The 23,085-nt window shown below is 37.9% G+C and overlaps 1 protein-coding gene across 3 annotated transcripts in view; it reads right to left on the bottom strand.

The window, feature by feature from the left end:
* Positions 1–23,085, bottom strand: part of ACOXL (acyl-CoA oxidase like) — a 508,474-nt gene that overhangs the window by 45,518 nt on the left and 439,871 nt on the right. For all 3 annotated transcript variants that reach the window (XR_012486063.1, XM_074287671.1, XM_074287672.1), the window contains exon 17: positions 21,763–21,833. Coding sequence is in view for 2 of the 3 variants with exons in the window: in XM_074287671.1 (XP_074143772.1) it covers positions 21,763–21,833 (71 nt within the window). In the remaining variant the exon portion in view is untranslated. The remainder of the gene's footprint in view (positions 1–21,762; positions 21,834–23,085) is intronic.

Below are 23,085 nucleotides of genomic sequence, written 5' to 3'. Positions count from 1 at the left end.
AATTGATTTTTATATAGTTTTATATAAATATAGATATTTATATAGTCCTCAAAAGTTTGCAAAAATCTTGGTACACTTTATCACATTTAAGCTTAACACCCACTGTATCTCACTAAATCTCACTGGGCCCCCAATTAGAAGACAGCTTAGTACAAAGAATGACATGTTCAGAAAGGGAGTACAAAAGGCTTCATTCAAAGTCATGTATGACCAGAAAAAGGGATGGGCCAACTACCTAGCAAGAAACAAGACTTGAGTGTTACATTTACTATAGTATCTACTGAATATTAAAAGTTTCAGAGGTAAGCCTCCAGGGCATTAGTAGATCTGCTGTGTTAACCAAATCAATGGCTGAAAAAGCAATTATTAAGTATTCACTATATTGCAGTAGTACTTAGCATCAGAGATACAAACACAAAAGTGAAAAATCCCAACCTTTAGGGATTCTAATAAGGGAGGGAACTGGTGACAGGACAGGAAAGGATAATTTGCTCTATGAAGTCAATGGGATGGTGAATGGAGCAAAAAGCATTCAATAAATATAATTCCAATCTTGAAACCCTGTCCCCTTAAGCTGGTTGACTGGCTAATTAGATATGCATTCTACAAAGATACCAACACTTGGAGCACAACTGAGAGCTACCCTTAAGTGGAACTTCATGAGAACTTTATGAAAGGACAAAAGGCTTTCTGGAAATTAGGGATTATGTGACCCTTTCCTTACATGTGTTTACTATACCTATGCCTTTTTGTTCCCTCTCCTCATGAACCTTTTGTGTATTTTGGGAGCTGTTTTTTTGGGGATGCTTTTTTATATTTAATATTCGTGAGATACCATCTTAGTAATAGCTAATTAAGTTTGATTGTTAATGAAAAGTACACCAGTGGAGGCTTCTAAGTAAGAATATTAGGAACTAAAACCCTTAACCCTCTACAATCCTGAGAATATAGTAGCTATCTTTGGGAGAACTAACCAGTAAAAATAAAGACTTAGGGAGTAGACCAGAGAGAGTGCCACATTCAAAAACTTTTTTTGAACAATTAAACTATTCAAAGTGGAATGGACTTCCTTGAAAAGAGGTAGGTTCTTCAAGCAAAGGCTGAAAGACTATTTGTTGGGTAGAATTTAGAAGGTATTTATATTTAGGCATGGGTTGGAGTTGATGACCTTTGAAATCTAGCTTAACTCTGAGATTCTGTTAATTTTGTAAATGATGATATGGAACGATAGGTGTTATCAGATGAGATATCTTCACATAAAGGTCAGAGGAAGAAATACTGAGTAGTGGTGGGCTGTGACTCCTTGATGAGAGATATTGAGGGCAGCTATTTGATAACCTTACATTAATAAAAGAGGTTTGCTGTCTTCCCAGAGTATGTGTCTAAGATGTGACGTAGAATTTCCCCAAATTTGTCATACCTGATGACTATTGTCCATGTTGATGATTTGAATGAAAACAAATGATACTGCCAGGAAGAATCTAGAAAACACTGCTAATGATTATTAGGTTGTGGGAAAGAAACTGAAAATCTTAGGGGCAAGTTAGAGTTTGGGTTTTTTTTTTTAATCCCTGATATTGATTAAAGGCTAGTGGTTTGGAAGAGAGAACAGATAGATTGAGAGAACAACTAGTTAAGAAACTGTTATTGAGAATTAAATTTACATTTCTAGACCAAAGCTCAAAATATAGTTGATGGTATCTTTGTCAAGGATGGAATGCATCTGACAAGGGCTGGAAAAAATTATGTATACATATTTTTCACACAGAAAGAAACACTTTTATTTGTCTGAAGTTTTTCCAAATCTAATAAAAATGGCTCTAAATTGGAAAGAGAGAGGAAGAGAGAGGCCTGCTAAAGCATAAGTACTCAGCAAATTACGATAGAGAGAAACTACAGCAAAGGAGTAAGAACAGGAGAGATGTCCAGATGGCTCTATAAAAGCAATCATTCTGCATGTCTACACAAGCACAACGAATGAGTAAGAAGCAAGATGAAATAAACATTCTAATGAAAACAGGCAAATTGGATTGTGATTGATGGAGCATGCCTATAACTACAATATGGTTATGGAAGAACTAACAGATAAATGGGTGGAGGGACATTGCTTATTAAAAAGTCATATACTATGTGAGGAAATCTGGAAAATAATTTTGGGGAAACATTTGGATCAACAGAGAAAGAAATAATAGTGATAATGATATTTATTTAGAACATTAAAATTCACAAAGAATTATATATTTGGATGTTGTCTCATTTGATCCTTACAAAACCTGTTGAGCTAAGTGATACTAATAGTGTTATTCTCATTTTATAGATGAAGAGGGTTGTCCATTCTTGGTCCAGGGTCATGCAGCTGATAAGGGTCTGAGACAGTTTTTGAACCCAGGCCCTTCCTGGCTACCAACCCAGTGCTCTAAACAAACCGTATTTGCTTCTCAACAAAAATTATATTTATATCAGACCACCTGGATAGAAAGAAGAAAGAAATGAATTCAAATAATAAAACACAAGATTTGAAAGCAGATAAGTAGTGGGGAATTCCTTGACTTCCTTATATTATACATTAGATCCCATGTTCTGTCCAAACAGAGCAGTTAATAATTTATTGACCAATTTTAGTAATCATTGTATCCTTCACAAGACTGAGGAAATGATAAAAGGAATTCTTATTCTGGATCTATTTTAAGCAAGGTAGAGCATGGAGAGTTATTGCCTTGGAGGGAATGATGGGAATTTTTGAGGTGAGAGGAACACTTAACCTTAGAATTTGTGAGAAATGTAGAGAAAAGCAGCATATAGTCTGACATCTTTTGGGAAAAGTAGAGATGTCAAAGGGGTCAAAGAAAAAAAGGGTAGAATACCATAGCCTAAAATTCCACAACATACATCTGAGTAGACTGGGTGGAATAGGAATTTCTCAAAGGTGAAATTCTAAAGACACTCAGAGAAGCATTTCAGGTGAGGTTGAAAAACTGGAATCTATAAGAACATCAGTGTAGATATACAGGAGAATCACTAACCAACTTACATTTCAAAAAGATGTATTTAGGAGATTGGAAGAAGGGTAAATATTAGAGATTAATTTTTAGAGTGTGGCATGGTCCTATAAAAATAATGTCAGTATTGTGGTTCAATATAAACTCCAAGCTAACACTAATAAGGAATGGAAACAAAGTAAAATGGTACTTTTAAAAAAGGGCTGTCCTCTGGTGGATAGGATGATAATAAGGGATGATAAAAGAACGACCTGCTCATCTCTTATAAAATTTAGAGTTTGAAGTGATCCCATTTAGCAAATGAGGAAATTGAGACGCTTGTGACAGTTGTGACTTGCCCAAAGTAGAATGGGTAATAAGTGGTAGAGAATTCGAATGCGAACCCCCAACTCTAAAAACAATGTTCTTTTCACTTGACATTATTCTGAGTCACAATCTGTGACTATTGAAAAATTATGCTGAATTAGAGTGGTATCACAGGAATATAAAAATATACAAATGTCCTGATTATTGAAGAAGAAGAAAAAAGAAGTGGAATTTGGAGATTATAGACTAGTAAGTTTGACTTTGATTGCTAGCTAAATTCTATAAATTATTATTAGAAGGACAGTTAGTAAATATCTTGGGGGGAAAATGAGAGGGATATAACCAAGAGCCAGCATGATTTCATCAAGAATAGATCATAATAGACTAAACTTATTTCATTTTTGACAATATTACCAGATTAGTAGATCAGAGAAATGTTGTAGGCATAGTTTATCTAGATTCCAATAAAGGATCAAGCCCAAAGAACAATTGTTAGTGTTTAGTTGTCAACTTGGAAGGAGATCTCAGAGAAGTATATTTGACCTCATCCATGGTATTTGATGTTTTCTTTATGTTTTGAGTCAGAGTGGCACAGTGGATAAAGTGCTGGCCCTGAAATCAGGAGGAATCACCTTCCTGAGTTCAAATCTGGCCTTACATACTTATTAGTTGGGTAGCCCTGGGCAAGTCACTTAACCTTATTTGCTCCAGTTTCCTCATGAATAAAATGAGCTGGAGAAGAAAACGACAAATGGTTTCAGTATCATTGTAAAGAAAACTCCCAAATATGGTCATGAAGAATCAGACACAACTGAAAAATGGATGAACAAAATGTTTTGAGTAAAAATATGAATGGATTACTTACTAAATTTTCAGAGACACAAATCTAGGAAGGTGACCTAGCTAATATGCTTAAGCAGTCAAAAATAAATAAATTTAATAGTGACAAATATAAAGTGACTTTTGGGTTCAAAAACTCAACTTCCCAAATACAAAACTGGGAGGTGTAGCAACACAGCAATTCATGTTAAAAAAAAAATTCAAATTGATCTGTTCTGGAGATAATAGGAGAAACTAAGTTTATTGAGGAGTAGGGGTGATAAGGGTGAACCTGTACTTTAGGAAAACCAGATCCTCAGTTAGGTGAGGGATCTATGAGGGAATGAGGAGATAGAGATCAACAAAGCTATGGTATGATTAGGCTGGGTAATGTTTAGGATTAGCGAGGTAATAGCTTTTTTTTTTTTTCTTCTGTCCTCTGATCAGATTCTATCTGAAGAATTACAACTGGTTTGTGGCACTGCATTGCTTCAGTGAGTGGCACTGAAGAATTCCCAAGAGATGCAATTGGGAAGAGATCCCAGCTCATAATATATGAGGACTGACTGAAGGAAAGAAGAAGTTAAATCTAGGGAAAAGAAGCCTTAGAAGAAGCAAAGTAGCTATTCCGTATTTACATTTGAGAGAGAGATCTAATTAGTAACTGGTGTAACTAGAAGCAATAGGTAAAAGCTACAGACAAGTAGATTTAGGCTCAACTTAAAGGAAATTTTAACAAGAGTTGTCTAAGAATGAAATGGGCTATTCCAGAAAAGAGTAAGTTCTCCTTGGTTAATGATCCTTGAGCAAAGGCAGGATCACTACTTATTGGGAAGATTTAAATGGCAAGGACATAGTCAATAACCATTTCACCAGAGTAAAAGTATTTGGGTGAGGTACAGGGATCATTCTAACTTTGCAGGAACTATGTTTCCTAGGTAGATATTCATCAAACAATAGGAGCTTAATAAATTTTTCTTGAATAAATGGATGGATGAAAGACAACATCCTGAATGACCTTCTGAAATGAATGAGGAGATAACGCCTTCCTGAAAACAATTATAAATATTAGCCTAGCACATCCTCCTAAGAAGTTAGTTATAAACATTCTCCCAGATCAATCTTTCCAAGGCTTTTAGCCAAAAAAGGATCAGCTCTAATTCCTGACTCTTCAATCAGCTTAAAAAGATGAGCATACCTCCAGTTTAAGATAATTCTGGCTATGCCTCTAAGTGTTAATCCTGGCAAGATAAACTTATTGCTTCATACTTTGTCAGAAATAAGGACAGAAGAGAAATATGGAGAGAGTTATATAGAAATAGGTCTTTGGGAAAGTGGAACAGAGAGACAGAGATTCAATGAGAGACAGGGAGACAGTGACAGATAGAGAGACAGAGAACACACAACAGCAGGTGGGTGGTGCAGCAGATAGGATGTGTGACTTGGAATCAAGGGGACCAAAGTTAGAATCTGGTCTTAGACACTTACGAGCAGTGTGACTACAGGCAAATCACTTTAACTCAATTTCCTTATCTGTAACATGTGCCATAGTTGCTATGAGAATCAAAGGAGTTAACATACAGCAGTTTGCAAAGCCTTCAAACACCATGCAAAGCTATTACTATTATTTTTATCTCATGTAATGCAAACAACAAGTAGTGGCTGTATTATCCCCATTTTACAGATGAGGTAACCTAAAAAACTTAGAAATTAAATGACTTGCAAAGGGTCACACAACTTGGATGTATCTTTGGGAAGAATGGAACTCAGGTCTTTTTGATTCAGAATTCAGCCCTCTCTCCACCATGCTTCCTAGAAACATATATATATATATATATATATATATATATATATATATATATATTTGCATATTGTATCTCTCTCTTCCTCTCCATCCTCAGAAGAAAGGAGGTTCTTTGAAAGCAAGGACTATTTCCCAATGTTGCTTTTGAATACTCTGTGCGTCAGACACGGAAGATGCTTAGTTAAATCCTCATTAGATTGGCCTGGATCTCAATACTTTTACTCCCAGCATTCTTAGTCACTAGATCTCATTTTAAATCAAAACAAAGAAGATAGCATATCAAATGAGGGAAGAAAATAGGAAAAAGGTGGGCAAGTGCAAATTTAGCAGAAAGCTTATCCCTAACATTCATGACATTTCTAGTTATTAATCAAAAAGCAAATGTGGTTAGTTCAGAGCAAAGTAAAGAAGCTTCAGTCCTGTACTTTGTGGTGCTGCCTAGATCAGTCTAAACAAGTACAACTTCCTGCATAACAGGAGTGTTAATATCAACTTAAATCTGTACTTAGAGAACTGTTATCATGTCCATCGTGATTCCTCACTCCTTAAGTTTGTTTGGCCCTCTTGATCCACACCACTGAAATCTCCTGACAGAATTTCTATACTTTTTGGTTAAGCCACTTAGGAAATTCTCCTAGGGATATCAGGAGCCTGACTTTTATATTTAAATGGGGAAATGATGAACTTTTTGACTAAGCATATCCTCCTCATCTCCTCTCCCTTCCTCTCCCTTCCCCTTTTCCCATTCCCCCCCTTTCTCTCCCCTCCCCCATCTGTTTCCCTAGTTTATTCTCCAAGGATCAAATTTTGCTCTCAATTTTCTACATATCATTTCCACTGAATATTTCTGATTGTCTTGTTTCTGTCATTTTTGTCTACTGTTCCCTATCTTCTTCTTCTTCTTCTTTTTTTTTTTTTTAGTAGAGTCTGCAATCAGATATATTCTTTAATGCTGGGCTGATAGGAAATCGAAGACCCAACAATGTAGGAAGTGCTTCTAAATCAATCCTCTGTCAAGCACCTGTAGGCAATGATCACCATAGAATTCAGCTATATATGTCTCGCATAGTCAGCTGACCTTGTTGAAAATCTGTACTTCTGCTTTTATAACTGGACCCTGCATTTTAAAAAAATTTTCTGAGATGTTTGATTTTGAACTGTCAAGAGGAGTTGAAAGGAGTGAATGGCAGGGAACAAAACTTTTCTTATTTGGGCACTCTTGATTCTCAAATGTGGCCATTTTTATAATGCCACATGCCAGATGTGGTTAACTTGGACATGTTTCAGACATTTAGCACAGTGCCAGCAACATCAGCAGATGACTTACTTATAGTCACTGTCATAAATGGGTGTCAAGGAACAAGCACTGTTTTCGGAATCAGATGTCTGGGTTCAAATCACAGAACAAATCCTATGTGACTATGGGCAAATTACTTCCCGTTCTGGAACTCAGTTTCCATGCTTGTAAAATTGTTCTCAGAAGTTCTTTCCTATGATTCTATGATCCACCTCAGATTGCTGCAGAAAGTCAATGGAAACAACTAAGTGTCATGCACACTTTGAGATGCAATATAAATGTCAGCTGTTCCTATGGTTAAATCCATATTCTTAAGCCTACATGAAGATCACTCAGCAGGACAAGTACAAGACAAAATTCTAAAATAAGTAAAATTTATATTTGGCTTATCCACCACCTGCTCTGCTAGAGTCCTTGTTCTACTTTTTCTGGCATGCCAAACCTCAAGGTAGGCCCAGGAAAGTGAAGAGCTTAGTCAAAGTGACACAATGAGTTAGTGACAATGTAGGACAGACTGGGTGTCTGGCTCTCTAGGCATCTAGTCCAGTGTTTTCTTTACTCTGCTAAAAGTAATAATAATTGCTATTTGTTCTTCATTTCAAAAAAGACCAATAATATCACAGAGTAATGTCTTGACCTACTTGAGTATTGGATTTAAGAGAGGCAGCTTTGTTTAAAGTCATCAGTCTTTCTCCCTCTCCCATAATCACTGAAGGCCGACGGCAAGACCAAAGTCAAGATGACTGGCGATGTCTTCGGTGTGTTCCCAAGCTCTTATATGTTCCACAGAACCTGCTTCCACTGAAGGTTCTCATCCGCTCCATTCTGCTGTGGAAATCTTCCCATCAGATGTGATATCTTTTGGTTACTCCCAACCTGGTTCATGCCATCTGCTGATATGGTTTTCCCAGGGTGTGGTTACCAAAGTTGGATGAATAATCCTAATAATCCTAAAAAGGCTCAGCAAGCCCTGCCATCAAAGATGCTAGTCCTCCATGAACACCCTATAGACCTCAATAACAACAACTATTACTACTCCTAGCATTTGTGTGGTATTTATTGTGTGCCAGGTTGTGCTAGGTACTAACATAATTACTTTGCTAAAATTATTTCATGGACCCTCACACCAACCCTGGGAGGTAGGTATTATTATTATTCCCATTTTACAAATGAAGAAACTGAGACAAACAGAAATTAAATAACTTGCCTAGGGTTACACAGATAGTAAGTATCTCAGGACAGATTGGAATCAGGTTTTCCTGACTCCAGGACCAGTGCTCTGTCCACTGAGCCACTTCAAATTTCAGGTACCATGACAATGTTCTCACAGGTTTAGGCAGATCTTCCATGACTTCTTAGCTCACAGCATGTACATAGCTCCCTAGTCCACCTTTGTCCATTTTGAGCTCTATGTTTGACAAGCCTCTGCAGACTAGAGCAAACTAACCTGACACAAGTTGAAATAATGGATCATTCTGGACCCTTCTCATAATCCCCTAAATTGCTACATCTTCTGACTCCACCTCCGTATGACTTCTCAAAACTTTGTTCTTCTCTTCATTCACATACTCATTTCCCTAATTCAAGCCTGACCTTCTCTTACCTGGATTATTGAAATAGCCTCTCCATGGCCTTGCTATATGTGACCTCTACAAAGCTCCAAACTGATATCATCAGAGCCCAGGGATGACTGTCACTCCTCTGTTCAAGAAACTTCAGTGGCTCCTTAATGTCTCCAGGACAAATTAAAAGCTCTTCTTTGGGGCACTTAGAAACTCTTCATACTCTGTCTCCAAACTATTTATCCAGGATGATTATATATTACTCACCTATTCCAGCCAAAATGGATTATTTGCCTTTCCCCATCCATCCCATCCCATTCCACCCTGGTCCTCATACAGGCTGCTTAGAGCTTCTTCTTCTTTTCCATTTTTACCTCGCAGGCCCTACTAAGTCCTTCTGAAGTGCAGCTTTATAATAACTTCCTACAAGAAACACATTCTGATTTCTCCTTCACTCTGAGCAAAACTATTTTGTATTTATTTTTTGTATACGTATTATTATTTACACGTCTTTATACATATTGTTTGTCTTCTTCCCCTTTCCCTTCTCCAAGTAGAACACAAGCTTCTCGAAGGCAGGGAATGTTTCATTTTTGTCTTGATCTCTCTCATGCCCGGAATAGTGCCTGAAACATAACTGAGTCTTGCTTAGAATATGGAGGCTCATAGTTTATATGTCTAGAAACCTCAGAGGCCCTTTAATCATTTTACAGAGGAGGAAACTGAGGCCCATGGAAGTTAAAGGTCACACAGTTATTAAGTGTCCTAGTCAGTGGTTTTGAAAGCCGCAGATGGGGCATACACAGGAATTGGGCACCTGGGGCAGAGAAAAACCAGTTCTGGAGGAAATTTTGCCTCCTTTATCATCTGGATCTAAAGATAGATCTGTTGGAAACCCTCATTTGACTGCCCTAAGACTGAAGTCCGAAGCCAGATCTAGTGTTTCAGTGTTAAGAATAAGGAGACTCAGAAAGTTGCTGTGAAGGTCTGTGCCATGGGCGAGTAAGCATGTGGGGTGGGGCAAAGAAAAGCCTTTGTAATTCACTGTTTGGGAGCAGGTTTAGTGTTATAAAGGACTGCCACCTACACAGAGGGAAAAAAAGAAAGAGCAGTTAGAATGGAGGAGTGGGGGAAAACCCTAAGCTGCTACCTGACCTATACAAGCTGTAGCTCCCTGCTGCCTTCGAAGCCTGGAGAGTCCCCTCAAAAACAGCCTGTTTAGATGTTTGGCTACCATGGCAACTATCCATTGAAAGCAAGACAACAGAGGCCCCCAGTACTTGTGTGCTTCACCTTCTCCAAAACACAAAACCCAACAAAAGGGACCGTGAGAGAGTCGGAGTCAGTTTGCTTTAGGGACCACTCGTACCTCACAAAATGGCTCAATTACTTGTCCCCTGAGTGGGGCGATATTCCTGGAGCAAGTATGGGGAAGAGGAGAACTGTGGGAGAAGTCAAGCAGAAATAATCTTTATGACAATGACAATTTAAAGAACACTAGACAACCAGCTTGCTGGGGTGTTTTTAAGCCTCCTGAGCGGGGGAGGAAAATCAATGGAGCGGTCATGTGGAAAATTCCCTCTTCTCTCTTCAATGGCCATCCATTCCCATGCTAGGGTGAAGTCATCCTCTAGCGAAAACCCAGCATTCCTTGCAAGTTATGTTCACATCAAGGTAGGGGAAGTGTGTGCTCCTAGAAGGAGAATCAGCTTTGAGAATTGGGAGGGCATTGGACTCCTGGGATAGTCCAGAATTATGGATTCTTCTCCAGTAATCATGTAATGCAAAGGAAGAATTCGATTTAGAAAGGCTGCCACCATGAGGGAAGAGTGATAGAGGATAAAGAAAGGCCCCCTCTAACAAAATTTACTTCCTTTGTGTGTGTGTGTGTGTGTGTGTGTGTGTGTGTGTGTGTGTGTGTGAAAACAGGGAAAGCGGTATTCAAAACCCAAGGGAAAACTGGGACACCCATCAGGTATTAAAGCATCATTAATGAAATATTTCAGTCGCATTAGATGGCTGGGCTATGTCCATGCTAGGGCAGCCTAGCTGAGAATAACTCCCACAACGTGGGCCTCTCCAAGCAGCTGGCAAACTGTCCCCCCTCCAGCCCAACAGGCCTCCTGCACGTGTCAGCTGCTCAGACACTAGGTATTGAAACCCTTCTACTTATTTCCTCAGACCAAATTATCATCTACATATCTTGCCGCCCACCTCCTCCTGTGCTTCCCCAAGCAAACAATCTGAAGATTTCTTTCTGGAGGGAGGTACGCTGGTATGAATCTCCTGCCAAAGTGTTTTATCATTTGGAAAGCAAACATACAAAACCATCAGAAACTACTCTGCTTAGAGAACAACAACAACAAAAACCTCACAGATTTCCACACAATTAGCACAACTTGTGGAAACATAACTTTTTCTATAAAAACTGAAGCAAATTATAAAGTCCCTTACTCTACATGGCACCACAACAATCCACTGCTGGGTTGGGGGTAAATGACACACACCGAAGCCTCAGCTTCAGGAATCTCCAGGTTTTGGTTTGTAACAGAAGGCAGCAGAAGACCTGACTCAGTGGGGCTGGAGGATCTGGGTTAAAATCTTACCTCTCATGCTCACTATCTGCAGGACGTAGAGCAAGTAACTTAGCCTTCCTTAACGGCAATGCTTTCGTTTGCAAAATGAAGAGAATGGACAGGATGCACATCTAAGATCCATTCTAGGTCTGATTTTAATATTCAGTGATCTTATCTTAGAGAATTAAGGGAAGGAGTCTGGTACAAAGAAGAGAAGGTTGGATCTAGAAGTAGAGAATGGGAGTTCAAATTCCCAACACTGTATGACCTTGAGAAAAATCATTTATCTCCCACCACCCTCAATTTGTTGCTCTATAAAATGAGGGGGTTGAACAAGAAGGTCTTTTAGGGATCTTCCAACACTAAATACAGCTATGGTTCTATAGTTTACCATTTAGCACACATAATCTAAAATAAGATCAATTTTAATATGCCACATTTTGCCTCAAAGTTTGTTGCAGGATTTTTTGCTTACCTAATATGTTTTGTTCAATATTAAAATGAGTTTGTTATTCCTTGGGCATATACCAACTGAAGTTTGGGTGAAACAATCTGAATTAAGTAACAGGAGGTACCCATACCAGGATTAAAAGATTTTCTGTGGGTGATCCACAGAATGAACTCCATTCCTACAAAGCATCAAAGTGTTGAGTACACAGAGATGGGAGTAAATATGGTTCCTACTGATGCTCTGTTTATATTTTCTCTCTTAATATCACTTGAAAATCAGAGCTACCCTAAAGTGGAATGGGCTATTCAGAAAAATAATAGGTTTTCTCTCAGAAGACTTTCCTTTTCACCTAGGTTCTTAGGTTTCCATACCCTAAAATAGAGGGTCATAACCTGGGGTCTGTGAGCTTGTTTTTTTTTTAAAAAAAAACAACATTTTGCTAAGTATATTTCAGTATAATTGATTTTCTTTGTCATCTTATACATTTTATTTTATGCATTTAAAAACATTATTCAAAAAAAAGGCATATGGATTTCACCAGACTGCTAAAGGAACTATAATGGCAAAAAAGGTCAAGAACTACTACTTTCAAGCTCCTTAAGGAATAACCAGATGATCTCTTGAATAACCAGATGATCTCTTGTATGGCAGTTAAAAAAAAAAACCTTAAAAAGTTTTGCTTTTTTTAGAGTACACACTTTAAAAAAAATTCAGTGCATGAAAAGAGAACCAACAAGAAAATTATCTTTTACCTGAAAAAATATTTTTCTTGGTTGTTAAACTTGCCAGTTTTTTTTTTTTTTTTTTTTTTTTTTTTTTTGTTTTGTTGTTGGTATTGTTATTGAAGCCAACAGCATGTGAGGATCACACGACTCCTTTCTGGGCAGCTAATGGAATTGAATCAATATTAATGGAGTTACTATCATAGGCTAGGCATGGCAACAAATCTGCAACTTTACTATATCATCCGATGCACAAAGACATCATGGAAAGAGTTCTGGACTTGGGGCCAGATAAGACCAGGCTGGTTTAGCCGGACACCTACTTGTGTGACTTTGGGACAAGTTACTCAACTTCTCTGAAGTTCGGGTGCCTTCGGATGGAGACAATATGACCTTTGCTTCTTAACTCACAGGGTTATCCCCATAGCATTTTGAAAATCTTATGTACATATCATCTTTCACTATTATTACTTATGTTCAAGTATCTACAAATACACAGCTACATTGCACCACAGTGCATAGAGTGTTGAGCCAGTTAAGACTTCTTAATGAATGAATGAATTAATTAATTAATTAAGAATTAGCTTCAGACACTTATTAGCTGTGTGTCCTTAGGCAAGCCACTTAACTCTGTGTGCCTCAGTTTCCTCATCTGTAAAGTAAGATGAAAAGGAAATGGCACCACTCCACTATCTTTGCCAAGAAGACTCCAAATGGGGTCACAAAGTCAGACACAATTAAAATGACTCAACAACAAAAATCTACAAATATAAATATAACACATTAAGTGAGCATACAGTTATACATATCATATATAGATGGTTCAGAGAACTTTAAAATGTGAAAGAAAATTCAGTTTTTAAATATTTCCTAATCTTAAGTAATTAGTTTCTAACTAACTGGCAGCTAGACAGCACAACAGATAGAGAGCTGAGGAAATTCTGAGTTTCAGTCCTGCTTCGGACACTTAGCGTGTGACCATGAGCAAGTCACTTAACTTGTTTCCTCACCTGTGAAAATGGAAATAATAAGAGCTCCTACTTTGTTAGACTCTTTTCCTCCTATACTACTATTTCACTTGATGATCTCATGATCACCGCATCATACTCTCATGAGTTCCTATGGATTCAGGCATCCTTTATCTATTGATGACTCTCAAATCTACTTATCCGCAGAAATGTTGGTCATAAGTCTCACATCTCCAGCTGCTTACTGAACATCTTGAACTGGATATCCCACCAGTAGCTAAAACTCAATATGTCCGAGACAGAACTGAGTATCTTTCCCTTCTACACCCTCCCTTATTTCTAGCTTCCCTATTACTATCAAGGGCAACAAATCTTACCAGTTCTTAGACTCATTGCTGCTGTTCATTCTTTATTTTCAAAGAGGATGAATGACATCATGATGATTTCGGCTGTGGTTGATCAGTCTAATGAAAAGACTCTACCGCAGGTTGGGCACAAGTAGCCTATTAGAATATTTGGGATGGAGACATCTCTGGATTTGTGCAGATCATGTTTTCTTTGTGCTACTACAATTCTCATGAAATACACTGCCTTTTTTAATGCAAGCATTCCACACTGGGCAGTTCTGTGTCAGTGCCTCTCATGTCTCATCATTGATACTAAAGTTCTTCAGAGAAACCTTGAGGATATCCTTGGACTGCTTCGTCTGACTTTGGTCCATGTATGCTCTCTACAATATAGTTTGAATGCTTAACCATTCAGTTCGAGAGAGGAAGTTAGTGTTTATCTCTTATCTTACCAAGTAATCTTCAAAATCTTCCCAAGACAATTCAAATGGAAGCCATTCAGTTTTCTAGCATGGCAATGATAGATTGTCCAGGTTTCTCACAGGCATACAATAGCAAAGTCAGCATAACAGCTCTATAGACCTTTAATTTGGTATGCAGCCTAATACCTTTTTTTCTCCCACGCTTTCTTTCAGAGCCTCTTTGACAATACATGTATCAATCTATAGTGACATCCCTGGAGAGTGTACTGCTAAGGTAAATGAATTTATCCATAGCATTCAACATCTCTCCATTTATTGTGACCAATGGTCTCATGGAGGGATGATGTGGTACTGGCTGGTGAAGGACCCATTTTCTTGGTGTTGATTTTCAAGACAAAATTAGCATGAATAGTAGAGAATCAATCCATACTCTGTTGCAGCTCAGCCTCAGAGGCTGCATTGAGTGCACAATCATTTGGAAACAAAAACTCAAGGTCCAACTTCCCCTCTGCTTTGATCTTGGCTTACAGCTTTTTAAAGTAAATTTACCATCAGTGCAGAAGCTGATCTTGATGCTGTTTTCAGCTTTTCAGCTTTGTTGAAGTCATTTGACAACATGGCTGAAAACATTATGCTAAAAACATGGGAGTGAGCACACAGCCCTGCTTTACTTTTTTGGTGAGAAAGCATAAGCGTATCATCCTTCATCCAGAACCTCTGTGAGTATGCCATCATGAAACTAATATTCAATAATGATGATCTTCTCTGCATTGCAAAATTTTACCATGATCTTTCACAAACCTTATGCCTGATAGTATCAAAAGCCTTGGTTAGGTCAGTGAATGTTATGTACAGACCTCTGTTCTGCTTCTGGAATTTCTTCTAGAGTTGTTGGACAGCAAACGACAACCATTTCTCAGCTCTTTCTGTCTCAGGAAGATGATAATCTTCCAGATTAAGTATCAGTCAATTAAGGAGGTTTCTATCAAGAATCTGGCCAGCAATGACCAAGAAAGAGATTTTCATAGGACAGCCTATTGGAAGTACACTTAATCTCCTGAAGGATAACTTACTCTTACCATACAATCTAGGAGATTTTAGTCAGCTTTTGTATGAGTGGTGGACCCCTTGCCTGATACATCTTTGCTTGGGATGGGATCAGTGCCAGGTGCTCTGCTGCTTGAAAGGAACCTGATGCTATTCAATATCTCTTCTTCAGTTAGAAGTTTGGCTAGAGGAGGGATTGACTGCAACCTGGAGCCTACAGTCAGTGGCTTCAGCATTGATTATGGTTTGTTATGAACACTTTGGAAGTGTTCAGCCTATCTCTCCAGGATGATGCTCATATCACTGATCCCCGTAGCTCTAATCAGTGCTAAGTAATTGAGAAGCCTCAAAGGTCTTTAGCCTACAGTCATCAGAGCATCATAGAAGTGATTTGTATTGTTGCTGTAAGTGTAACATTGAATCTGATCTGCTTTCTTACTGGGCTAAGAATCCTTCATCTCTCTAAGATTCATTTGTATTTTACTTTTGATGGAATCAGACATTGCCTTTTTAAAGATAGATGAGCTATCCTGTTGGTAAACCTTATGGAATTTTTGTTTCTCATTTAGGAGCTTCTGAATTTCCCTATCCTTTTCATCAAACCAATCTTGATGTTTATAAATGATCTGGTCTAGATTAGTAAATGTGGTGCTAGTATATCAATTCTCTGACAGCTGCCCACTCTTTTCCACTCCACTATTGTTAACTGTGTGCTGATTCAGCCTTCTCTCCAGGCCATTAATAAATTGTTCATGCATGGAGAAGTGCTCTCATCTATTGATGTTGAGTCTCCTAACAGTTATCTTTTGCCTTGGAGCTGCTGCTTTTGTTGAATGCCAATGCTTAGCTTAGAAAGGGTGAGTCTATGATTGGTCCAGCACTCTGCTACACATTGCCTTCATCACTATCACATCCTGCCTGTCTATTTCCCTTACAATGACATAATCTAGTAAATACCAATGCTTGCTATCAGGATGCATTCACAATGTTTTGTTGCAGTCAGGTAAGTAGAAGACAGTGTTGGTGATGAGAAGGTCATGAGAAACACAAGTCTTCAGTACTAAGTGACTACTGCTGTTGATCTTTCTGATTCCTCCCAAGGGTTCCTTGCTTAGGGACCAGATCAAATCAGACCTAAATTCACTCAGTCTGATCAGACTGACAGCAACAATCCAAACCGCTTCTATGGTACCCTGAAGACTATTAACTAAAGACTTTTGGTGCTTCTTAATTACTCAGTACTGATAGAGCCATAGGGATCAATGATGTGGACATGATTCTGGAGAGATGGATTAAATACTTTGATAATCATTGATAAATACTGAAGCATTGATTATAGACTTCAGGTTGCAGTCATCCCTCTCTAGCCAAACTTCTAATTGAAGAAGAGTTATTGAATGCCCCCAGCAGGAAATTGAATGCTTTAACAGTCTGTGCTCTGGTACTGAAATGACTCAGAGTTACAACCTCATCTTCTTTCAGCATATTGATGATGAAGATCTTTGTAGAATTTTTGTTTTAACTCACCAAGGTTCATCATTTTGGGAGATATGCACCGATGATGATGGCTTTGCACTTTGCTGCAAGTGGCAATCATGTTGTCACGAGTTTATCATTCACTCTGTTTAGGAGATATGCCTGTAAAAAATCCACACTTTCTTCATGTGCTCCTCATCATAGTGGCCACTCAGAGAAATGTGTATCTGGTTCTGGCTTCAGTGATCAGGCTTTTCTTTGTAAACCCTGTTTCACTAAGGGCTGCTAATTGGATGTAGTACCTGCTAAGTTCTCTAGCAACAAGAGCTGTTTCTCTCTCAGGTTTACTGGATTTCACATTGTCCATGAGTATGTGCATGTTCCAGGTATCAATGGTGAGGAAAAACATCTTTGGAGAAAAATATTTACATTTTTTTAATGTTTCAAAAGCAGGGTAGAATCCTTGCCTGCCATAATAAGCGGGCATGGGTTGGATGAAGCAGACTATTTTTAGAAAATCTTTTCTAGCCCCTCCTTTACACCAGCAGGTGAGCAATGAGGTACTTCAACAAAGCTCCTCAGAACCCAAGGAACCACCAAATACCACCACTGTTTAAATTCAGTGAGGTGATATAATCCAATGTTTGGGGCTGCCTCTGCCTGTGTGTAGGGTTGTGGTTATAGCTCCCATTGTATCTTCACCTGTTGCTTCCTCACTTGTTAGGATTACTAGGTGAGAACTCAGGTTGTCAGGACAGTAACAAGGTGAGAATGCAGGTTGTCTGCACAATTACAAGGTGAGAACTCAGGTTGACTTGACAGTTCTCTGGCTCAGACCTTTGGTTTGGGCCTTTAAAGGGAGTTTACACCTTAGGAAGTCTAAGAGGAGCAAGCTCATTGGTTGGAGTACTTCTTCCCAGAAGCCCTTGCATTATCCCATGCCCATTCTCTGGGAGGATAAAAAGAGGCAACATTGAGCCTGGAGAACAGTCTGGACTGGGGAAGGACAAGAGCTGGAAGAGATTCAGAGACAGGATTCAGGAAGAAGAAGAGGATGGCTGGAGGCTCTAGAAGCCTCCCAAGAAACCTGCTCACAGAGGAAAAGATTATACAGAAAAGAAACCTCCTCCCAGAGAAAGATTACAACTGAGAGATGATCAGAACATTACACTCACTCACATATGAAATGGAAAGATAAAAAAATTATAAAAGAGCTAATATTAAAATAATACATATAAAACTAAATAATAAAATAGTGGATGATGGGTGATGTCTTGATATGCAGGGGAATTGAAATGGGGCAGGGTTGGTCAGCCTCTCTATTCTAGTGTCATGGCAGACTGATAGCAAGATAAAAGTCAAAAGTACAGGTAATGGTCTGGGATGCAACAGATGACCTCATCAAAGATGAATGAACAGCCTGAAAAGGGTTTGCAAATCCTTACATCAGAGGTGCTAGCCTCCCTGAGCACTTCATATACACAGGCTTGCAACCAGGTAACATTCTCTGCTTATTCTCTTTTACTTCCTATATCTCATCTGTTGCCAAAGCCTATTGATTACACTCTGTTCTTTCTTCTGATACTGCTACCAATCCCCATTACCTCATGCCTAGACTATTGAAATACCTGATGCTGGTCTCCTTGTCACAAGGGACTCACCAGTTTTCCATTTAGCTGCCACAGTGAACTTCCTAAACCTCAGATGTGACCATGTGTCTATTTGTCTTTCTCCCTCTCTCTTTCTTTTCCTCTCACTTCTCCTTCTCCCCTTCCCACCACTTTTTCACATGGACATCTACATCTTATTCAATAAACTGCAAGAGCTTCTTACCATTTCTAGAATCAATACAAAGTCCTCTGTTTAGCATTCAAAGGTTTTCATATCTTACCTCCCCTCCATCACATATTCTTTGATGCAATGACATTGACCTCCTTGTTCTCCTATCATAAGATACTATTTCCTAACTTCAGCTATTTTTTTCCTCCCTCCTTACCTCCTAACTCTTCTGCCTTGCTTCAAATCCCAGATAAAATCTCACCTTCTAAAGGAAGCCTTTCCTAATCCTCCTTGATGTTAGTGCCTTCACTCTGATGGTCATCATTTTTTTTTAGAATGTACCTTCTTTATACATAGTTCTTGCATAATTTCTCTCCCATGGATTACTCATTAGACTATGAACTCCTTAGGAGCTTTTTTTGCCTTCCTACTTCCCTTCCTGCCTCCCTCCCTCCCTTCCTTCCTTCCTCCCTTTCTTCCTCCCTGCCTTCTTTCTTTTCCTTCCTTCCTTTCCTTCTCTTTCCTTCCTTCCTTTCTTTTTCCTTCCTTCCTTTTTTCTTTCCCTCCTTCCTTCTTTCCTTCCCTCCCTTCCTTTTTTTCCTTTCTTCCCTCCCTCCTTCCTTCTTTCCTTTTTTTCCTTCCTTAATGTTAAGCTTATTGTATATTATCTCATTTGACTTTTACAACAATCCTGTGGGTTTATGACAAATATTATTAAGTGCATTTTATAGATGAGGAAACTAAGGCTCAGAGGTTGAGCCTTGGAAGTGAGCCTACCCTCAATAGAAGTTTTCAAGAGGAGCTGGATGACTACTTCTCAAGTATGTCATGTTAGGGATTCCTCTGTAGTATGGATTGGACTGGATGGGCCTGAGGTCCTTCCTAACTCTCAAATTCTGTGATTATGTGATTTGCCCACAGTCATACAACTATCAAATATTAGAGGTAGATTTTAGCTTCCTCATTTTAGATTCATAATCTGTCCATTGCATCATACTGGCTTTGCTTAGGAGGGGAATAGGACAGCAGGAGATGAAGAAACTAAGAGAGAATGATTCTTCCCTTCTTTCCTTCCTCTCTTCCCCACCAAAGCCAGTGAAATAAAAAGAAAGGAAAAAGACAGAGAAAAGAAGAGGTCATATATGGTAAGGAGGGGTGTATTGCTAGTCATAAATGATAAAGAGGGGCATAATGTTATTAACAATTACTGGCCAGTAACATTTATGTGCCAGGTTGTCTAGAAGAACATGAGCAGATCTGTATTTAGGCTATCCAGATGCCCCAGTAGCAAATTCTTTGCCTTCGAAAGATAATAATTACTCAGAGTAGAAGTTCTGAACTATTTTCCTGCCATGGTCCTCTTTGGTAGACTGGTGAATCCTGTGCGTCCCTTGTCAGAATAATGTTTTAAAAAGCATAAAATAAACAAGATTGCAGAAGGAACAAATGATGTTGAAATACACTATCAAAAAAAACCAAACCTTATTTTTTAAAGTTCAGGGACCCAGGTTAAGAATGCCTGACCCCCAAGGGAAAGTTTTGGCCTCATATGTTGAAAGATTGACTCAGAGATGGGTCAGCGGATGTTAGAGTTGGAAAGCATCTTGGGGGATCCTGTCAAACTCTTCATTTTTACAGATGAGAAAGCTATTGCCCCTAGAAGTGAGGTAATTTGTCCAAGGTCACAGACAAAGGGCCAAGTAGGGAATCTTTTAAACTTTGAATAAAGCTGTGTGACTTCTTTGCCAGATAAAGGGGACTCTGCTTATAATGTATCTTCTTGGATTCTAATTTGATGTAGGTATGGCCAGCTCAGAATGATCTTCTGTTTTGCGGTTATCTTTAACTTGTTCAATAGTATTTGAAACTTTGTGACCCTATTTGGAACTTTCTTAGCAAAACTATTAAAGGGGTTTGGCATTTCCTTCTCCATTTTATGTTGAAGAAACTGAGTTAAGTGATTTGCCAAGGTAGTAAGTACCTAAAGCCAAATATGAATTCAGATTTCCTGACTCTATGTTTGGTGCTCTATCCACTTCACTACCCAGCTGCCCAATCTTCTATGAAATAGTTCCAATTTTCAGAACTAAAATATATCATCATGAATGTAGAGGTTTAATATTATCCAACATTTACTGGTGGATTAAATGTTAAAAATTTTTAAATGAGCAGACCCAAAATACCTTATCTCAAGCAAATTACTTAAAATCCACTTATAGAAACATTTTATTTTCTTTATTAAAATTTTTTAAATTTCTCATAATTACTAGATAATTTCATATTTAAGTTATAGGATTTAGCTCCTAGTTTGATGGGCAGGATCAGTGTTTTCTCAATAGTATAATGTTAGAATTGTCAACAGTTAAATGTTTATGCCCCAAGGTAAGGGCAGGTATCTTGGGGATAGAGGGAGTGTCAGCCATTGGTGGTAAAGAATGAATAATATGTGTTATGTGTATGATTTTTCCAAAATATATAATTGTTTCATACTTTTCATCTGCATACTCATGCAAGTTTCTTTTTGTTCTCTGTGTTTGACCAAACTATTCAAAGGCACAATTTTAATTAATTCATGCATGTTATTGAACAAATATGTCTATATTTTGGATTTATCCTTGCATGCAACCTAAATGTTGGTGACAGTATAATTTTTTTTTTAATCTGGAAGAAATAAAATAACAATAACAACAATTGTGATTGAGGATGAATAAAGTTATGTTTCCTCTCAGCAGCAACAATTCCATCAGTAATATGTGCTGCCTAATTTGTAATGGCAATTCATTGTAGACACAAAAGTGAGGATGAGGGATACAGTGAACCCCTTGACTTAATTAAAAAGTATACTAGCAGACATAAAACATGGTCAGCTCTCATAAATCTGCTAAAAAAAAAAAATCAAGACACTGTCAGATTAGTTTAAATAGAACCAACTGAGATCTCCTGAGAATTAAACAAATTCCCTGCTAGTATTTGACAGCCACTTTCCTGTCACTCTCATGAACTCTGCAGGCAGCAGTTGTGCTCATTAACCAGCAACCCTCCTACTCGACGATGACAAGTTTATCCCCACAGAGTGTAAAAATTCAGAGATGATAAATTTACTCCCTCTTGTAAAATGAAACTATCCTCAGAGCAATAAAAATGCTAGGAGGCTTTAAGAAAATAAGCACTTTATCTGATAACCTACCTTCATTAACAAAGTCTGGTCCTCCCGAACAGGGCAGCTCCCCACTGCTAAGGAGAACTGTTCTAAAGTAACTGAAAAAGAAGAAATTAAAATAGTGAACTAGCTTGCATTAATTTTTTTTCATTTTTTTTATGGGAGTGGAGCATTTGTATTATAAAATACATTAACACAGAAAATACGTTGACTACCAAATCAGTCTTTCTTCAGTTTTCTCTGTAGAAACAATAGTACAATAATGTACATTTCTTAAGGAGGAAAGGCTGTGGTTTTTTTTTTTTTTTGTCTTTTATTTTCTTTAATTCCTGGTGTTTAATATAAAGTAGGCATTTAATAAATACTTGTCAAATATTGTTGATGGGATGATTAAAAAACTTTGCAAAGCACTTGATATATTTTGGATATGGTTCTATTGTACATGGAGTTAAATCCTGTCTCTCATGGACATAGGGTAGAGAATATCCTCCATATAAAAGGCATAGAGTTAGTATAAGGAAACTGCACTAACACAAGTTTATAAAACAAGTTGATTCTTTGTTCACTGAAATCACCAGTACTATTAGCACTGGGTAATTTTCCATCACAAAGTTCATTGAGCTTTCTGGGGATCCATTTAAAATGTTTGAGTACAAGTCTATCTTTGGATCCTGTATTGGTAGCATGGCAATATTTTCTCATGTGATTTTTAAATAAAGATCATAATAGTTCATATTTATATGGTAATTTAAGATTTCTGAAGGCCTTTTTATCTAATTTATTTCATTTGATCCTCCATGATATAGGTGTTTCACTTTTCTTAATTTTACATGAGGAAACTGAAGCACCTAGAAGTTATATCCATGGTCATGTCGTTAACATAGATATCTGACTCAGCATTCGAATCCAAGCCTTTCTGACTTTAAGTTCCATACTTTATCTATCCATTCCTCTGCTGTGTCTTCTCTGATATGAATTTTGTAAACTCCCCAAATATTTGCAAGTCAGTCTTTCCACTGACATATACTATCTAAAATGAAGGATAAGTCATTCTTTTTAAATATGAGCCAAGAAAAGTTATGGAGAAGGAAATGGCAAACCACTCCAGTATCTTTGCCAAGAAAACCCAAATGGATTCATAAAGAGTCACACATGACTGAAAATGATTGAATAACAGCAACAAGTTAAGAAATAGGGATTGATTTAAAATACATTCCAATTGATCACATAATTTCTACAAACACGTCTCTAGCTAAAAAAGGTTTTTTGTTTGTTTGTTTGTTTGTTTGTTTGTTTGAATCTTAGCATTGGAAGAAACCTCCATGGTATCTATCAAAGCCTTAACAAAGT

Source organism: Sminthopsis crassicaudata, chromosome 2, assembly GCF_048593235.1.
Source record: "Sminthopsis crassicaudata isolate SCR6 chromosome 2, ASM4859323v1, whole genome shotgun sequence".
NCBI lineage: Eukaryota > Metazoa > Chordata > Mammalia > Dasyuromorphia > Dasyuridae > Sminthopsis > Sminthopsis crassicaudata.
The sequence above is the reverse complement of the archived record's forward strand: the minus strand, read 5'-3'. Positions and strand labels throughout refer to the sequence as shown.